The following is a 20,921-nucleotide window of genomic DNA, read 5'->3' as shown; positions in this document are numbered from 1 at the left end:
ACATCTAGGAATGAAAAGGTTAAATGTTGAATTAGATGCTAAGAGAAAATTAATTAAAAAAAAGATATTATGAGGATATGACCTAGAAAGTGAAAGAGATAAAAAAAAAAGTGAAAAATTTAAAAGGAGAGTTAAGAATTAAGGAAGGTACAACGAGAAGATTCAACATATGTCTAACGTATCTAACTACATACTATTTAGAGTTATATTTAAAACATAAAGATATGTAAAGGTTGGAAGGATGGGAAAAGACATCAAACAAATACTAACCAAAAGAAATCTGTGAGTAAAACAACCTTCAAGACAAAAGGCACTATGAAGGATAAATAGGGTCATTCATTATACAATGATAAAAGAATAATCTGTCTTATACGAGTGTACCTAACAGCAAAGCCTCAAAATATTCAAAGCAAAACTGGATCAAATTATACAAAATTAACAAATTCACAATGACAGTGGAAGATTTAACTCACATTTCTGTAATGTTAGAAAAAGCAGATTAAAAAAAATTAAATGTAGATTTGAAAGCATAGTTAACAAACCTGATCTTAGAGACACACTTTGCATTCAATCATTAAAAGCAGATGTAGAACATTTATAAAGACTGCTGTCACAAAATAAGCCTTAGCAAATACAACTGCCAAAGAACTGACTTCAAAGAATCCTCTTACAACAACAGTTAAAATTGGGGGAGGGGATTTATCTTAAAAAGCATGACTGGAAATTTAAAATCCCAATTCTACATATTCTACATAACTCATGAGTCCAAGAAGATATATTAAAACTCAGAAAGTGTTTAGAATGGTTATTAATATAAATACCACATATTTCACAACAAAGTAAAACATAAGAATGGAAATTAATGAAAAAGAATGAAAGATACAAAAGAAAATAAACAAAAGATTAATTCTTTAAAAAGACTCAAAACAGACAAACTTCTGGCAAGATTGAGCAAGAAATAAAAAAAAAAGAAATATAAATAAAAATAACAGAAATTTGAGGAACATTTATGTGTCAAAAATTTGAAAACCATCCCTAAAAAAAATGTAACATACTACACTGCTTCAAGAAAAAACAGAAATCTATAATTATTACAATGATCTAAATCTGTAACTCTGAAAGTCAATTGATAGTAAAAGCTCTAAGCATCAGAAAAATGAGAAACAAGGCTTAACAGACAAATGTTATTAAACTGTCAAAGAACAGATAACTGATCATATTTAAATTGTGCCAGAGGAGAGAAAAAAAGAAGCAACACTTTCTGACATATTTTATGTGACTAGTATAGCTCTGATCCCCAAACCAAACAAGAACATAGAGAATGAACTGTGCAGTGTGGTATGCTAGAACTGATCCACAATGGCTTGACAGAGCCAACTGTGCACATTTCTTCCCAACTCAACACTGAGTGACAAGTTAGTAGCTTGAAATGTGCTAGGGCAGGAGTATTTATATTACAGAAATTGGCAAAAGCTACAAGTGAAGGCTTTTTTCTTAAGAGTTAGTTGTTAAATATTTACCATAATACCAGTAATTATATGCCAATTTCAATCAAAAACATGGGTGCTTAAATAAAAATTAAATTTTAACAAACCTATTTCAGAACTGTAAAAAATGAAAAATTGCATTTATCTTAGTAATGCAAGGATAGTTCTAAATTTAAAAAAGTATATTAACATGTGAGAAGGTAAGACACAAACTATATGATCTCAAGACAGAGGAAAAGTCATGATAAAAGCTGTTAGCTAAGTTAACACAATATAAAAGCATCTATAAATACCATGCTTAGTGGTGAAATGCCAGCCTTTAAAATCCGAAACAAAGCAAAGAAGCCATTACATCATTATATTCAACACTATTTGAAAGAGCTACTAAGCAGGCTATCGATAGTAAATAAAAACCACAAAGGAAGAGCCAAATCTGTCTGTTCCCAGACATAAATGTTTAAGAGAATCTAATTCGATCTACAAAAAAAAAATCACAATGTAAGATTGACATACAAATATCAATTACCATTTCCATATGCCAGCAATAAGCCTAAGAAAATGTTTTAAACATACCATTTAGTGACACTAGTACATAGTTATTCACTGAAACACTGTTCAAAAAAAAAAAAGACTGGAACACCTAAGTATCCATCAATTTAAGACTTATGATTTTATGGTATATCCTATAATAGACACTGTGCACCATAATAGACACTGTGCACCAGAAGAAAGAAGTAGCTCTTTACCTAATAAGGAATAATCTCCAAAATATTTTTAAGTGAAAAAGAGCATGGTATGGAGCAGTATGTAGTTGTTCCTTTTATAAACAAGTTTTTCTTTTTTATAATTTTAATTACATTTGTAAAACTAAAGGATAAAATAGACATGCATATCTGCTTATGTAGAATATTTCTGGGAAAGATACAAACAAAACTGGCAAAAGAAGGAACCAGTTCAGGTGTAGGGGGAAGCTTTTACACACACACACACACACACACACACACACACACACACCACACACACACACACACACCTCTCTGGTACCTTTGAAATTCTGAACCATGTGAATGCATTAAAGAGAATTTTTTAAAGTACCATTTACGATAACAACAAAAATGGGACCAAGGAATACATATGCTCAGGACCTTAACCGGAAAAGTTACAAAATGATCAATGTAATTCATTTAAAATAAAAATTCAACAGTTTTTCATAAAATGTATATGAAAAATTAAAGGGCCATGATAAGCCAAGACAACCAAGGAGGAGGAGGTGAGGGGACTTCAGCTTAATGTGAACCTGTAATATTGACCAAAATAGACCAACAGACCAATGGAAAGAATAAGAGTGGTCAGATTGTGCAGCAATGTTTGCGGGGAAGAGAAAGAAGGGGATGGAAGAAGAGACAGGTCAAAACTGATTTAGCCCAAGCATTTTGGAGATAGTCCAATACATTTAGGTAGGTAGTTACTGAGTATGGCAAATGCCTTTTCAGGGGAAGATAAGAAAAATGGCTCAAGATCCTAATATGTGATGATTTGAGGTAGTTTGAAGCAAGCACAAATACTGAATATACAAATCAGTCATCTCTGACACCATCAATTTTGAAAGCCCACCATTTTAATTCCACTTTAATAATCACATGATATACATATATGGTTTATACACACAGACACACACACAGGCACATACATCTGTCTATTAGAAACTACTACTTTTTGTCCTACTTTTTGCATGATAGCAATTTCCTTAGTATTCTACATTAATCAAGATTGTAGGCATGACTGGATATAATTCAACCAGGGGGTCTAGGTCAGGCCCCACTTCTGCTACTCTAGCTTATAATTCCTATTCAAAATTTATAGGGAAGATCACAAATTCAATAAATTGAAAATTGCTTTGACAAAATAATAATAATCAATATAGAAATAATATTATTTAAAAAAGAAATCTTAGGAGATTTAATAATTTCTATATGAAGATACAAGATATGGTTCACTGACAAGTCAAAAATCTTACCCTTTTCAGGTAACTCTGGACCTCTCCCCCTACTTCTGCCCATCCGGTCATTCCTCATATCACTTCGAGAGTCACTTCTGGAATCATTCCTTATTTCAGTACGAGAACTTTCTTCTCTCAAGTGGTTTCTGCCGTAACTTCGGGATTCCTCCTGATATGAATCCTCCTTTCTATGAGCATCTCGACTTTCACGATCTCTGTAGTCATGGGCATCACGAGTAGAACGAGAATCTCTGGGGTCTCGGCACTCCTTGTTATCTCTGCTATAATCTCTCATCTCCCTGGAGTCCCGAATGTCTCTGGAGTCTCTTAGTTCCTTTCGGTCTCTAGTATCTCTGGTATCTCTCCGATCCCGACCATCTCTAGGTTCTCTGTCTTCTCTGTGGTCTCTAGAAGAGCTCTGATCCTGTTCATACTCTCGTTCTTCTCTTGTGTCCTTTTCTCTCTCTCTTTTGCCTCTATTCTCTGTAATGCAATTTTGGAAATCAACTGTAATTCCTTTCACAAAATTTTGGGCAACTAGTCAATATATTTGATATGGAGCTTTTAAAATTTTATTATAATAATTCATGTTCTTTGCAGAGAATAAAAGGAGACAAAATGCTAAAATAAGAAAATTAAGTCTATTCAAAAGCTAGACATCCAAAGGTAATTTCATTAACACATGAATTATTATGTTTTTATTGGATAAACTTTGAATATGATCTCCCCCCACTTCAAGTTACCCATACTTATTATCTTAAACAACTGAAACAAGCTGATCTCATACCACTGATGGCTTACTTTTTAGAAACAACTTCTAGATCTAGAGGCACATAGTGATTTTAATCATCTCAACAAAACATTAGGCCAGACTAGACCACACTTGACTACCTCAAATGGAGTTAAGCACTTGGGAGTGGCCTACAGTTAGTAAGCAGGCTGGCAAAGAGATATAGCTATTTTCTTTTCTTAAACTATTTAATGGAATTACACTCCTGTCTCTAAAGCTTCCTCTACCTAAAGCATTTTGTAAGATTCATTAGAAAATAAAGAAATATTTTAGTTATTAAAAAACTAAATGGAGGGATTCTGGGAAACAGAGGAGTGAGAGACGTCCCCAGATCTCTCCTCTTGAAACAATAAGCTGATCATCTAAAACTGAACAAAGAAACACCCAAATTGCACACCAGCACGTCAGAGTGTGAGATCTGCGCATAAGAATTACAACAGGTCAGAAACCCCGGGTGTCCGACCAGTGTCTGTCGGGTAGCGGTCTGGGAGAAACAAAGAAGCTGCCTCTCAAAGCCACCAGAATTCTCTGCAGGTGAAGAGAGAGGGGTGAAGGTGTGGCGACTTCCCTAAACAACCCTGCCCGGAAGTGCCATGACTTCTTTACAGCTGGCAGCAGGGCCCAGTCATCAGGGCAGAAAGCAGAGAAGCGAGATGGGACCACAGAGAAATGACAGTTGATTTTTAGCCCCTAGTTGCAAAACTGAGGCTGAGCCGCAGCCCCCAACTCCAAACCCAGAGAGCCCCTTCCCCCATACCCAACAAAACCAATCACTGCAAAGCCTCAGGGGAATCTGAGCAATGCTACTGAAACTGTTGCTAACACTGACAGTGACTGAAACTGGGAGTAGCAAGTATGGTTAAATTTCAACAAGAAAATTAAAAAAAAACAAAATTATTTAGGCTTTATAGAAAGCAGGGATCCAAAAGGCTTAGACGCTCCCTACTGGAAACCAAAAGAAATTCTTTGCAGCAGGCTAAAGAGAAACCTTTATATATATTCTTTCTGGAAAAACAACAGAATACACTTCCATTAATGCCCAGGCAGATAAACAGTCAGTTAAACACTGTGAACAACGAAGGTGACAAGGTATCTCAGAAAGAAAGAGAAAAAACTCCAGAAAATAAGCTTACAGACATAGAAATATGCAACTTAAATGACAGAGACTTCAGGATGGTACTTCTGATATGATCCGAAATGAGTCATATCAACAATTTCAGGAACTGAAAAAACAACTAGATGAGCAGAACAAGGAGACTGAAACTCTCAAGAAGAAGAGAATAGATACTCTGGAGATAAAAAAAAAAAACATACTGTGAGAGTTGAAAAATGAAACAGCAAGCTTGGGAAATGGAGTCGACCAAATGGAGGAAAGGATCAGTGATAGCAAAGACAGAAACCTAGAATAAATCAGAAGGAAGAAGAGAGAAACTGAAGAATGAAAAATAATGAAGAGAAATACAAGAACTAGCTGATAGTATCAAGAGAGGAAACATAAGAATAATGGGCATTATCGAAAGCGAGGAAAAGGAGCAGGACTAGAAAGTACTGTCAGACAGATAGTGGACAAGAATTTCCCAAATCTAAGGAATGACCTGGAGCTTGGAATTCAAGAAGTCAACAGAACACTCAAGCATCTCAACCCAAAAAGGCCTTCACCAAGACACATTATATTAAAGTTATTAAAAATCGATGACAAAGAAAGAATTTTCAGGGCAGCCCGGGAGAAGAAAACGGAAACTTATAAAGGAATACCCATTAGATTATCATCAGACTTAACAGCACAGATCTTACAAGCCAGAAAAGAGTGGAATCAAATATTTAAACTATTAAGTAAGTATTAAGTATTCTATCAACCTAGAATAATGTATCCAGCTATAAACTCTCCTTTAGATATTAAAGAGAAATTAAGATCTTTCAGGACATACAAAAATTGAGGGAATTCTCCGCTAAGAGGCCTGCACTACAACAAATACTGAAAGGGGTCAGCTAACCTAAAACAAAATGACAAAAAAAAAAAAAAAAGACACATAATCCGGAATAAAGTGAATATCAGGCAAATAGAAGCAGAGGAGGGCAACCTTTACTAAGAACAGGGCATTATAAGCTTAAACAATAAGAAAAGAATGTTTATAGCAAGAGAGTAATGAACGTTCAGCATCCATAGGGACGAACTGATACAACAATGACTGAAAAGGGGAGGAGTCAAAGATCCAAATTCGCAAAGGGGAATGGAGATAACACACGCATTGAAGAAAATGGGCGACTGTATATCTGTATAACTATCCTTCACATATTTGTAATGGTAACCACACACCGAAGATTCAGAACCGAAGTATATAACATAAAACAAGAAGAACCAGAGGCAAAATCCACAAAACCCAACCAAAATAAAGAAAACAAACACAAGGACAAGAAAGTAATGGAAACACCGAGCTACCAGAAGGCAAAAGAAAAATGGCTATAGAAAGACCTCATATTTCAATAATCACCCTAAATGTAAATGGATTGAACTCACCAATAAAAAGGCATAGAGTTACAGAATGGATCAAAAAACAAAACCCAACCATATGCTGCCTCCAGGAGAAACATCTCAGCTCCAAAGACAAATATAGACTCAAAGTGAAAGGTTGGAAAATGATTATTTCAATTAAATGGCATTCAGAGAAAAGTGAGAGGAGCGGTACTAGTATCAGACAAAATAGACTTCAAACTAAAAAAGGTAAAGAAAGATACTGAGGGACATTTCACAATGATAAAGGGAATCATACACCAAGAAGACATAATACTTATTAATATCTATGCTCCCAATCAGGAAGCCCCAAAATATGTAAAGCAATTACTAACAGAACGAAAGGGAGAAACAGACCAAAACACTATCGTAGTAAGGGATCTAAACACCCCACTGTTGGATATGGACAGATCATCCAAACAGAAAATCACTAAGGAAATAACATCCTTAAATGACACATTAGACCAACTGGACATAATTGACACTTACAGAGCCTTCCATCCCAAAACAGCTACTTATACACATTCTTCTCTAGTGCACATAGAACATTCTCAAGGACTGACCACATACTGGGACACAGAGATAGCCTCAACAAATATAAGAGCATTGAAATCATACCAACCATATTCTCTTATCATAATGCTGTGAAACTAGAGATCAACTGCAGAGAGAAATAAGGAAGAACCGCAAATACATGAAGATTAAACAACATGCTACTGAAGAATAACTGGGTCACAGAAGAAATAAAAAGAGAGATCAAGAGATATATAATATAGAAATGAATGATAATGAGAGTACAACATATCAAAACTTTTGGGACACGGCAAAAGCGGTCATAAGAGGAAAGTTCATATCATTAGAGACCTACCTCCAAAAACAAGAATGAGCCCAAATAAACAACCTAATGCTTCATCTTAAAAAACTAGAAAAGGCCTAAAGTTAACAGAAGGAAAGAATCAAAATTACAAAATAAATGAATGAAATTGAAAACAAAACAAAACAAAAAACAATACAAAAAATAAATACAACAAAGACCGGGTTCTTTGAGAAGGTTAATAAAATTGACAAACCTCTGGCTAGACTCACTCAAGAAAAAAGAGAAAGGACACAAATAAACAAAACAGGGATGAAAGAGGGGAAAGTACGACTGACATCGCAGAAATACAAAGGACCACATAAGAATACTATGAAAAAGTATATAATAACAAATTTAATAACCTAGAAGAAATGAACCAGTACTTAGAAAAATATAACCTTCCTAGACTGAATCAAGAAGATATGGAAAATCTAGACTGATCAGCAGTATGGAAATGGAAACGATCATCAAAAACACACCAAAAAGTAAAAGTCCAGGGCCAGACGGCTTCACCAGTGAATTCTACCAAACATTCAAAGAAGATTTAATACCTATTTTCCTCAAACTCTTCCAAAAAATCAAACAGGAGGCAATACTTCCCAACTCATTTTATCACTCTGATACGAAAATCTGGTAATGATAACACAAAAAAAGAAAACTACAGACCAATATCTCTCATGAATACAGATGCAAAAATCCTAAATAAGATACTAGTGAACTGAATACAGCAATATAGTAAAAAGATTATACATCGCGATCAAGTGGGCTTCATCCCAGGGGTACAGGGATGGTTCAACATACGTAAATCGACTAATGTGATATATCACATAAACAAATTAAAAAATAAGAATCATATGATCATGTCAACAGATGTGGAAAAACCCTTTGACAAGATACAGCATCCATTTATGATCAAAACACTTAAAAAATTGGTATAGAAGGAAAGTACCTGAACATAATAAAGGTCATACATGACAAGCCCTCAGCCAACATTATACTGAATGGTGAAAAGCTAAAACCTTCCCTCTAAGATCAGGAACAAGGCAAAGTTGTCCACTATTGCCACTGTTATTCAATATAACATTGGGAGTCCCAGCAAGTACAATCGGGTAAGAGAAAGATATAAAAGCATTTTATATTTGCGGATGACATGATTCTTCATATAGAAAACCCTAAAGACCACCACTAGAAACAATAAGTAAATACAGTAAAGTCTCTGGATACAAAATCAATGTTCAAAAATCCATAGCGTTCCTATATTCTAATAATGAAGTGTCAGAAAAAGAAGTGGAAAAAATAATTCCTTTTGCAATTGCAACAAAAAGAATATAATACTTAGGAATAAATTTAACGAAACAAGTGAAGGACCTATATAATGAAAACTATACGACCCTATTAAAATAAATTGAAGAAGATACAAAGAAATGGAAAGATATTCAGTGTTCTTGGATTGGAAGAATCAACACAGTTAATATAACCTTATTACCTAAAGCATTATACAGATTTAATGCAATCCCTATCGAAATCCTATTGGCATTTTTTAAGGAAATACAACAAAAAATCATAAGATTTGTATGAAAGCACCTCGAATTGCCAAAGCCATCCTGAGAAAAAAGAATGAGGCTGGAGGCATCTCTCTGCATGACTTCAAATTACACTAGAAAGCAACAGAAATCAAAACGGCACGGGATTGGCAGCAAAACAGACACACAAACCAGTGGAACAGAATCGAGTCCAGAAGTAAACCCATATTTATATGGGCAAATAATTTTTGACAAAAAAAGCCAAAAACATACAGTGGACAAAGGAAAGCCTCTTCAATAAATGGTGCTGGGAAAACTGGAAGGCCACCTGCAAAAGAATGAAACTAGACTGTTGTCTATCACCACACACGTAAATTAACTCAAAATGGATTAAAGGCCTGAATATAAGACCTGAAACAATAAAATGCATAGAAAAAAACATAGGAACTAAATTCAAGGACCTTCGACTTAAGGAGGATTTTATGAATTTGATCTTAAAAGTAAGGGAAGTAAAAGCTAAAATAAATGAATGGGATTACATCAAACTAAAAAGCTTCTGCTCAGCAAAAGAAACCGCCAACAAGGGAAAGAGACAACCATTGAATGGGAAAATATATTTGCAAGCAACGCCTCTGATGAGGGCCTAATATCCAAAATACACAAAGAACTCATATGACTCAATAAGAACTAAAAAACAAATGATCCAATCAAAAAATAGGCAGAGGACCTGAACAAACACTTCTCCCTAGAGGACATACAAATGGCCAACAAATATGAAAAGATGCTCAACATCGCTGGCTATTAGGGAAATACAAATCTAAACCACTATGAGATACCATCTCACACCTGTTAGAATAGCTATAATCAATGGGACAAGTAATAACAAATGTTGGAGAGGATGTGGAGAAAAAGGATCCCTCATACACTGCTGGCTGGACTGCAAATTGGTACAGCCAGTATGGAAAACAGTACGGAGGTTCCTCAAAAATCTGAGAATTGATCTACCATATGATCAGCAATCCCTCTACTGGGTATTTACCCCAAAGACTTGAAAACTCATATCCAAAAAGATATTTGCACACTGACATTCATAGCAGCATTATTCACAGTGGTCAGGATATGGAAGCAACCAAAGTGTCCTACAATAGATGACTGGCTAAAGAAGCTGTGGTACATATATGTACAATGGAATATTACTCAGACATAAGAAGAGATGAAATACTGCCATGTGCGACAACATGGATAGACCTTGAGATAATCATGCTAAGCAAAATAAGCGAGGCAGAAAAACTTGAAAACCACATGATATCACTTATATGTGGGATATAAACCTTAAAGCAACAAATGAACAGGACAAACAAACAGAGACTCAGGGACATGGACAATGGACTAGTGTTTACCAGAGGTTAGGGGGTGAGGTAGGAAGGGAGAAGTAGACAGGGTAAATGAGGTCAATATAGGGGGTTAGGGGGAGGGTGAAGTGGGTAAAGGGGATCAAATATACGGTAGCTGAAGGAAACTGGACTTTGGATGGTAAACACACAACAGAATATACAGATGTCAAATGATAATGTACACCTGAAAATCATATAATTGTATTAACCCATGTTACCCCAATAAACTTAAGATAAAAAAAATAAAAATAAAAGTAAAAATAAAGAAAAAAAGTAAACAGATCAACTATAATAAAAATTTTAAACGCTCTTTAAAAAAAAAACTGGAATGAACCTCATTGTTTACTTAATTCAAACTTGTCATTGTATAAATAAAATAGAGGCCCAGGGTTAGTTAATCCCATACCTCATGAGATTTTACAAAGATTAGAAACCATTCTTTGGATATGCCTGAAATAAGCATATACTGATTACAGCACAAAGATGATATGAAGTCAAAGAATAAGCATATACTGATTACAGCACGAATATAATATGAAGTCAAAGAATTAATTAAAGACCCTCAAAACACTGCCTTTTTTTTTTTTTTTTTAAATCAGATTCCTTTATAAATTGCTCTCACACTCTGAAATTGCCTCAAGATCTAAGGCTATTTTAGCAACTACAAAACCTTTATGCCTAAGACATTGTAAATTTTACTCCTTTTCACTTTGTCTCCAGTGGCTAGGACCACAGACTTTCTCAAGTACCCAAATACCTAGTATCCACAAACGCCGTAGATTCTTACAATAATAAATTATCTGTCCTGCCAATCACTTTGTCCATATGCCTATACCCAAAAATGCCATTTAAGTACAGAATTAGGCAAGGATTTGATATGTCTCCATCCCTTCTTGTGAAACCTATGACTTCTAGTCCTTCAATATCAACTGTGCCTAAAAATATGTTAACTTAATACCAGATCCCTTTTTTGCAATGCCCTCATCTGTCTTTACAAATATATCTAGCTATTATATTTTGTTCTTTACCCAGCTCCCCATTTTTCCATTAAAATTATTCTTATTTCAAAAAGTGACAAATAGAGAGGAACAAATGTGCTATATCTCTTCCCCTTTGAAAGAACCTCCTTGAAAAAACATATGGTTTATTATTAAAAGGATTCCTCCTGTAACACAAGCTACTCCTGCCACAAAAAAGCAATCCCAGAAGACTTAACTGTGTATTATTTCCCTTCATTAGCATGTTTAAAACTTATGTTTTAAAATAATAAAAGAGTTTTCATTCAGTAAATAGTCGCTAAATGAATATTATATTCTTAGTCAACTCTAATGCTAAATCTTATTAAAATTAATAGACAGGTATAAAAGAATTTTCTCATCTTATCAATGTTCCATAAATACTGTTGTGCTAATCTGGTTCCAAAATCATGGATACAAGAGATAATTCTATAAAATAGGTGTTCTCTCCAGTCCCTACCTATGCAACCATCATTTTCTTGAATAAAAGAACTTGATTAGTTATCGCTTACAGTGTTGATAAGAAGAGAATAACTAAGTTCAACATGTTTTGTAGGAGATTGTTATACTATACTCACAGACAAGCTTTGAAAACACGTATAAACAGACACGTTGTTGCAAATAAGCAAGTATTTCCTGAGTGTTTGTTATATTCGAAAACTAAGAAAAAGTTTGGGGCAGGGGGGACTTGTAAAGGTAAATAAACAAGGACAAGAAGCTTAGACAAAAAGTGCAGAAAGAGATGTGAGACATTACACTGTACTGCCAAGTAATAATAGCATTTCAGATTGAAAAAGGAAGTAGCATACCCAAAGTTAACTTAATTTTCAGGAATCTAGAAAGGAAAATTGCTTTGCTTACTTCTTTCTTGAGCTACACCTGAAAAACTGATCACTTAGTTTGTACTGACATTCTAAATGTTCCCCCAGCCCTCACATCTTTACCAAAACACGTATGTTTTCAAACTCTGGACCTGGCTTGCTCCTTTTCTTTCACCTCTTTTTTTTTTCTTTTTTAAAAGAAATAACTAAGCAATTAGAAGGGTACTCTAAGAATAAGAAACCCCCAAATTTCTGGAAGGTAGTCAAGTAAAACATCTTAAAGACAGCATCAAGTTAGAATAAATGCATACTTATACATATTTTAAGAGCCTACATTCCTGAGTTATTAAGCACCTCCTACAGCCCTCAAGAACTTTCTTCTGTGTTACAAAAGAATTTATATAACACAGTTCTCTTTTATTCCCTATGATAACAATAAACCTGAATGTCCAAGTTTTAAATAAAGAACACAGCTACTTAAGTAAAATAACTTTTAAAAAAATCAAGATAAAGTACAGTGCATACCTTCCCTCCTTTCATGACGTCGATCATGAGACTGTGAAATTCGCTCATGATCATGCCTCACTTTTTCCCGCATTGGAGAGCGATGTCTTGGGGGACTTTGCTTTCTCTGAGGAGAAGAGAGAGAATGTGAAGGATAAGGAGAAGGAGAGCGTCGTAAAGGTGGAGTTATTGTCCTCTGATAAGATGGTGAAGGAGTTCTTTTTCGACGAGGAGAAGGAGAATGTCTTTGAATAGATGATCCTGATTGTGAGGAAGATGAGTGATGTCTAGAAGATATAGGAGAATGATGCTGTCCTGCAGGGGAAGTAGACCTATAAGGAAAAACAACATCAATAACTAGTCAGAAATTAAGAACAATAACTGAAAGAATATCTTAGAATCAAATAGATTAGATGAAGCAAAGCATCAAATCCGTGATTTAGAAAATAGGTAGCAAAAAACACCCCATCGAAACAGCAGTAAGAATAAAGAATCCAAAAAACTGAGGACAGTTTAAGGGGCCTCTGGGATACCATCAAGTGTACCAACATTCACATTATAGGGATACCAGATGGAGAAGACAGAGAGCAAAGAACTGAAAATCTATTTGAAGAAATAATGATGAAAAACTTCCCTAACCTAGTGAAGAAAATAGCCATATAAGTCCAAAAAGCACAGAGTCTCAAACATGATGATCCCAAAGCAGCTCACACCAAGATACATCATAATTAAAATGCCAAAGGTTAAAGATAAAGAGAGATTCTTAAAAGCATCAAGAGAAAAAAACAGTTAGTTATATACAAGGGAGCTCCCATAAGACTGTCAGCTGATGTTTCAATAGAAACTTTGCAGGCCAGAAGGGATTGGCAGAAAATATTCAAGGTAATGAAAAGCAAGGACCTACAACCAAGATTATTCTAACCAGTAAGGCTATTAAGAATTAAAGGACAGATAAAACTTCTTAGACAAGCAAAAGCTAAAGGAGTTCATCACCACCAAAGCAGTATTACAAGAAATGGTAAAGGGACTTCATGGAGAAGAATTTTAAAAAAATATCAAAAATATAATGGCAATAACTTTATATTTATCAACAATTACTTTAAATGTAAATAAATTAAATGTTCAAATCAAAATATAGGGTGAATAAATGGATAAGAAACAAAGATCCTTACATATGCTGCCTACAAGACACTCACTTCAGATTGAAAGACATGAAGACTGAAAATAAAGAGACAGAAAGTGGTATTTCATAAAAATGGAAACAAGAAAAGCTAGGATTGCAATACTTATACCAAATAAAACAGACTTTAAAACAAAAGCTGTAACAAGAGATGAAGGACCCAGTAATCCCACTTCTGTGTATTTATTATCCAAAGAAAATCAAAACACTACTTTGAAGGGACATGTGGATCCATATGTTCATTGCAGCATTATTTATAGCAGCCAAAACACGGAGGCAACCTGGGTATTCATTAATGAAGGAACGGATAAAGAAGTGCTAAATATATAAATTGGAACATTACTCAGTCATAAAAAAGGAATGAAATCTTGCCATTTGCAACAACACAGATAAACCTAGAGGGTATTGTGTTGTGTGGAGTCAGGCAAAGAAAGACTAGTGCCACAGGATTTCACTTACTTGTGGAATCTAAAGAACAAAATAAATGAACAAAACGAAACAAAAACAAATGAGCAAAACAAAACAAAAACAAACTCATTGATACAGAGAACATTTTAATGGTGGTCAGATGGGAGGAGGAGGGTTGGGGGACAGGTGAAAAAGGGGAAAGGATTAAGAAGTACAAATTGGTAGTCACAAAATAGTCATGGGAATGTAAAGTACAGCATAGAAATAGAGTCAATAATATTGTAATAACTATGTATGGTGTCAGATGAGTACTAGACCTATTAGGGTAATCACTTTGTAAATTATATAAATGTCTAATCACCATGTTGTACACTTGATACTAATATAATATTGTATGCCAACTGTACTTGAAAAAAAAATTAAAAAGAACCTTCATTTCTAGCCAAAGGAAAATCTTTTCTAAAAACAAATGAAAAAAAAAAAATGAATGCAAATATTAAACTAAAAGTGTAATTCCAGGATAAATTTTAATTCAAAATGCTATAAAATAATAAGTTGATTTTTTTAAAGATCCAACTGATTTTTAAGTCAGCTTGAGGCAACACTTCTAGATGAGATTTTCACTGCCTTTGTCCCAAGCTTTGGCTTTAAGCACAGTACCTTTTTCAGGCAACATTCCCCTTCAGCACAGATGGTCTACTTAAAGTATAGAATTTGCTCTTACCAGAGATAATATCTGACAGTGTGAATAGGTGCTTGGAGAGGGGGAACCCACGAAGAGCAAAAGAGAAAACATGCTCGTAAATCTAGACAGAAAGCAGCTATGAGAATGCTTGTATTTCAAAGCTATGGGAAAAGGGAAAAGATGTCATGAGCTAAGCAAAATCTAAAGTCTGCACTGCCTGGGTTGACACTTAGAATGGGGAAAGAATGCTATGGTTAAGGAAAGAAGGTATTATCTATATAGTTTTTATCTTAAATTATGTGCCTTCACCCTTGGGCAGCACAAAGATATAGTTCATAAATCTTGATTTCCCTTCAAATTATCTTTTTTCATTGATGCTAGAGAAATAACATGTAACCTCACAAAACACATCTCAATCACTCCTATAATCTGTTATGTCCAGGGCCCTGTCTACAATAAATATGCAAAATGTGTGCACGATGGAGAGCTGGAATACACACATTTGTGCAATATCCGAAAACAGGGCTAATGTTTAAAAAATAACATTCTAGATATCACATACCCAAATATCATATTTGTCAAAGCAATCATTTTGAAGGGTATATGGTTGTTCGAAAACATTCTGCAGTTCTAGTCAAAGTATTTTAGAATTACCTTATATGCCTACAATAAATACTTCTTAATATCGATGGTGGCAAAATCATTATTAATCCTAAATTGGGATTTCTCAATCTTGACACTACTGAAATTTTGTATTCAGTAATTTTTTGTGGTGGCTGTGCATGTATGGCAGCAACTCTGGCGTCTATATACTAGAAGCCAGTACATCTCCCCCGCTCCCACGACCCCATTTATGACAATAAGAAATTGCTCCAGATATCTGCAAATGTCCCAGAGAGGTAAAACCACCCCCAGTTGAGAACCACTGCTCCAATATATGGTTTATAGCTATAAAATATGTGTTACTGGGTCAAAAATAATCCAATATATTTGAAAGAATTTTGCAGAACATGGATTTAAGCAAATAAACAAAAACACCTTCTAGATAACAGCTGACTAGAACATATTTACCTAAACATTATCTGTGATTTCACTAAACCCTTTTAAATAGAAATAAAAATTGTTATTACTTTCTCATGTAAAAAAATTAAGCCATTAGCTACAATAATTTAATTGATTCTAAATAGGTACTTAAACATACTAGTAAAAATACTCCATGGGCCTTATCCTAATTTGGAAAACCATTTATGATCAATGGCCATTTAAATGTATCCTGCTGAACAAAAATTCAATGCAAGACAGTATTAGAATGACTACTGTTTGGTGCTTTCCAATTTTAATTTCATCAGGTTCTAGTCAACTTGGAAATATTTAAATTGATAAAATAAAGAATCTGGCTCTCCACATTCTGTGACATTTTGATTAATTTTTAGTTTATTTCTGAGGTATACTCAAAATTGTTTCAAGAATGTCTATAATATCCTTTGGTGATTAGTTCACATACTTAAAAAATAAAATAGTTCATAATGCTCTCTTTAAAAAACACATAGCCCAATCACATTTCTATTCAAATATAGTGTCTATGGAAGAAAAAAAAACTTCAGTTCAAGCTTCGGATAATCGAGTTATCGTATTAAGTAAGATCAGAGCACCACTGTGTTGTCAAGTTATGGTTTCATCATTTTTAACCATATTTTTCTTCTTACCCATTCTTCGGGGAAAAAAAAAGTTTAAGAAAACTGTTGATTTAAGCATCTGTTATGGACTGAATGTCTATGTCTCCCCAAATTTTTATGCTGAAACCCCAACCCTCAAGATGATGGTATCTGGAGGTGGGGCCTTTGGGAGTAATTAGGTTTAGATGAGGTCCTGAGGGTGGGGCTCCCATGATGGGATTAGCATTCTATTTGAAAAGGAAGAGACCAGACAGCTAGAGAGCAAGCTCCCTCTCCCTTTCTCCATCCCATTTCCATGTGAGGATACAGTGAGAAGACAGCTGTCTATGAATCTTGAAGTGGGCCCTCACCGGGAAGCAAATCTGCCTGGCACCTTGACCCTGGACTTCCCAGCCTCCACACCTGTGAGAAATAAATGTCTGCTGTTTGACCCACCCAGTCCATGGAATTTTGTAATAACAGTATCCCAAGTTGGCTAAGATAGTATTTTACATTCTCTTGTTATCATTCTTTGAAGTCTGATGACTGAACAGTGAAAAGAAAGGATCTGTTACCAAAACAAGATGGATCAAATTATGGATGTGAGCCTGATTGGAACAAGAATTATATTCATTCTGCATATATATAAAGTGTGACTTATTAATAAAACCACCTTGAAATCTAACCAAAATTATTAGTGCTTTGGATTCTAGACTATTGCAGAGATATACAGTATTAAAATACATTTCCACTTAGAATACCAGTAGTTTCAAATGAATTAGTCTTATGCTCTAGAATTGGCTGGTTTCTCATCTGAGGGGGAAAAGAGAAATGACATTTGAAATTCGAATAAAGGAAAAAGGAAAGTTTAGTGCACCAAGAGAAGCTCAAGACCTTAAAACAGAAATTTGAACTGCCGGCAAGAGCAATGTGATTTATAGCACAAAGGGAAAGACGATCTTTAGCCTGACTTGGTTCCTATCAAAAGCTTTTTAATGCTTCTATAATTAGGACATGATGTGAAATGAGAATATTCGGGGTCTATTTCATTTGAGGGAAAAATGTGAAAGGTTAAGAAATTAAAAATTCCTCTTATTCAAGATCCAAGTAATTTCACCTACAAACCAATGTTTACCCTAGACTTTCTTAAAATTAGAAACACCATCTTTTCTGTCAATAATTTTTATTTCTCAAATATGAAAATATATATTGTAACTAACATTCATTATTCAACTGTTAAAATCATCATGCAAAGAATACTTTAAAACAAGAAACAAATGGACTATGCACAAAATCAAAATCAACTCTTTTAAGTGGTAAAATATAGCACAACAGGATACACATTACACACAGAAATATTTAGGCTTTATTATTTTACATAAGAAATTTATCCTTATGTAAAATAAGTCATTTTAATTCACTGAACAAATATTAAGTGAATACTTTCTCTGTTCCAAGCAGAGAAGTGAAGATGGCAGACAAAACCACTGACATAATCATGCCGATAATGCTAATAGTAGCAGGTAACACACACATTGCCACTATGTACGATGCTTTAAGTGCTTTATGTATATTAACTCATTTCATCTTTATGACAACAATCCTACAAGGTAACTGAGGTAGAGGCCTGAAAACCAGTTTGTCTTAACTACGGGGTCTAGGAGTAGCCCACAAACAATAAAGCAAGGCAATTTCAGCTAACTAATGCAGCAAAGTCTATAAAGCAGGGTAATGAAATAGAAACTGTTAGGTCCAAAAGAAATAGAAAATGTTAGGTCCAAAAAAAAGTTTGTCAGGGGAACTACTTCAGATCGCTTATTACGAAAAGGGCCTTTACTGAGATGATAGTTGAGCCAAAAGCTGAAAATCTGAGAGAAGAACTGTCTGAGCAGAAGACAAGTACAATTCATGAGAGAGGGTCAGAGAGTAGCCAGGGGTCGGATGATATGAATTCTTCTAGGTCACGTAAAAGTCTGGTTTTATTCTAAGGATGAAGGAAATCACTACAGAGTTTTAGGCAGGAACATGTCATTCAAAATCTAACAAGATCTTACTTGCCTAAATAAATATGAAGATGGAAAAAGAAAACACTTCTGTGTGATTTATTTCAGACCGAGTAGCTTGCTGTTCCTTTGGAGCATGATAAATACTCCCTGGAAGGAGAATCATTTCTAACTGAATAATCTACAGAAATAGGAGAATACTTTTGTCTATAGGAATCTTGTGAAAGATATCTCCTCCGTAAATATACATAATGATACTTTCGATTCAAGCAAAAGAATAAGAAGTTCTAGATAATACAAGGAAATTTAAGCCAAGTACTAATAATTTTGGTTAGATTTTATTTTTGCATTTATGTAGGAAAAAAGAATGTTAAGATAATCCCTAAATCAACACATCCTTCAATGCTATTCGAAGCCAGAACTATTTACTATTTAAATAATATATTTTTCAGGATCTGGTTCAGGAGCCTTACGTAGACTTATTCAATCAAATGACTTATAAAAACTATACCTACCACTGTGATCGAGAGTCAGAGGAGACAAGTACTTAGTATCCCTGGCACATGAGGAAATTGTTTTTAAACTCTAGGAATAAGGGACTCAGTATTCCAAATGCAGTAAAACCCAGAAACAACACACACCAGCATAACATGAATTAAGACAACTGCAACTGGCTCCTGTCCTCTGCTTTGTGGAGCAAGTTAAAGTTCTTACTTACTCCTAGGATAGGCTGGGGTAGTAACAGATGAAGGAGAAGACCAGACCACGCCAAGAAATACACAATCCAGTCTTGGGAAAGAGGGAAATTAAGAACGGTTCTCAAGCCCTGGTCCAATTTCCCAGATTCAACATTTCCTCAGCTCAGGCCAATGAAATGGGTGTCAAAGAAGGATTCCTGAAATCCCTGCCACTGTCCTACAAGTCCTACTTAGTCATTTAACTGTCAGTGTAAAAATTACCACCAGACGGCACCAAACCTACACCCAAATTGAGATGGATTTTGATGATGCAGCTAGGAGTCCGTTATTTAATTAATCTCACCACATATAACACAACCCCACATTTTTATCTAAGTGAATTTTGGCCTCCATTTACTATCTTATGTATTTCTAATTAGACCAATTATTGGAACAGGACTAACTTCTCAATCACTTTCTGATACTGAAAGCCTCTGACACTGCTGAAGAACAACTTCAAGTCTTAATTCCACCAAGCATGTTGGAAAAGGGTAAAAGTACAACTTTTAAGGACATAAATGCCACTCTAGATTCTGGCTCAATAAATCGTCCCAATATCACACTTACAAATGAGAGTCCTAGCCTTGATCAATTGGACTAAATGTGGAAGGCTTTTTTAAAAATTTCCAACACAACTGAGTTATTTTGATATTTATAAAATTCATTTTTAACACGTCTACTATAAATTTAGTGTATTATATAATTATGTTCAGTTATATCACATTTCTTTAAGTGCCTTAATTTTATATTCCTAGCCTAAATTACCATTCACATGAAAACACCTTTTAGGTCTATAGACAGGGCTCAATTAAATGCAGAAAAAAGACAATGCCTCAGACAAGCAATTCTCAAACTGAATACAAAGGTTCCATTTTAATATTAAAATGTTTGCATACCTTCATGATGTATGTGTCGATATCCGTTAATTGGGAAAATATGATAAAAGATACTACAGATTCATCAATGCTTTTAAAATTTATATTTTAAAATTACATTATTTTCCTTTTTTTATTTTACATGTGATACTGTAAGTGTCTTTTCTTGGAGAGATATGCTTAAATATATACAAATAAAATGATAAAATGTCCAGGACATACTTCAAAATAATACTGGAGGGGGGAGGTAGACAGGGGTGTGGATGAAACAAGATGGATATAAAAGGATCTTCATACTATTCTATTTTTATTTGTGTGAAATAACGTAACATTTTTTCCATCCTCTGTATACAATTAAGCAACATTAGTACATTACTTACTCAAGAATCTATCAATTCAGTCTATGTATATAAAATGCTTGGCACACACATGGATTCCTCCCTGTCCTATAGTTAATGGCCACAGGATGAGATTCA

General features: G+C 34.5%; 1 protein-coding gene across 11 annotated transcripts in view; it reads right to left on the bottom strand.

The window, feature by feature from the left end:
• Window positions 1-20,921, bottom strand: part of ZC3H13 (zinc finger CCCH-type containing 13) — a 113,488-nt gene that overhangs the window by 40,979 nt on the left and 51,588 nt on the right. For all 11 annotated transcript variants that reach the window (XM_039839477.1, XM_039839467.1, XM_039839471.1 and 8 more), the window contains 2 exons: window positions 12,924-13,234; window positions 3,505-3,969 (listed from right to left, as the gene is read on the bottom strand). In XM_039839477.1, the coding sequence (XP_039695411.1) occupies window positions 3,505-3,969; window positions 12,924-13,234 (776 nt within the window). The remainder of the gene's footprint in view (window positions 1-3,504; window positions 3,970-12,923; window positions 13,235-20,921) is intronic.

This window comes from Pteropus medius, unplaced genomic scaffold (genome assembly GCF_902729225.1).
Source record: "Pteropus medius unplaced genomic scaffold, Ma_sr-lr_union100, whole genome shotgun sequence".
NCBI classification, from domain to species: Eukaryota; Metazoa; Chordata; class Mammalia; order Chiroptera; family Pteropodidae; genus Pteropus; species Pteropus medius.
This window is presented reverse-complemented; position numbering and strand designations above follow the sequence as displayed.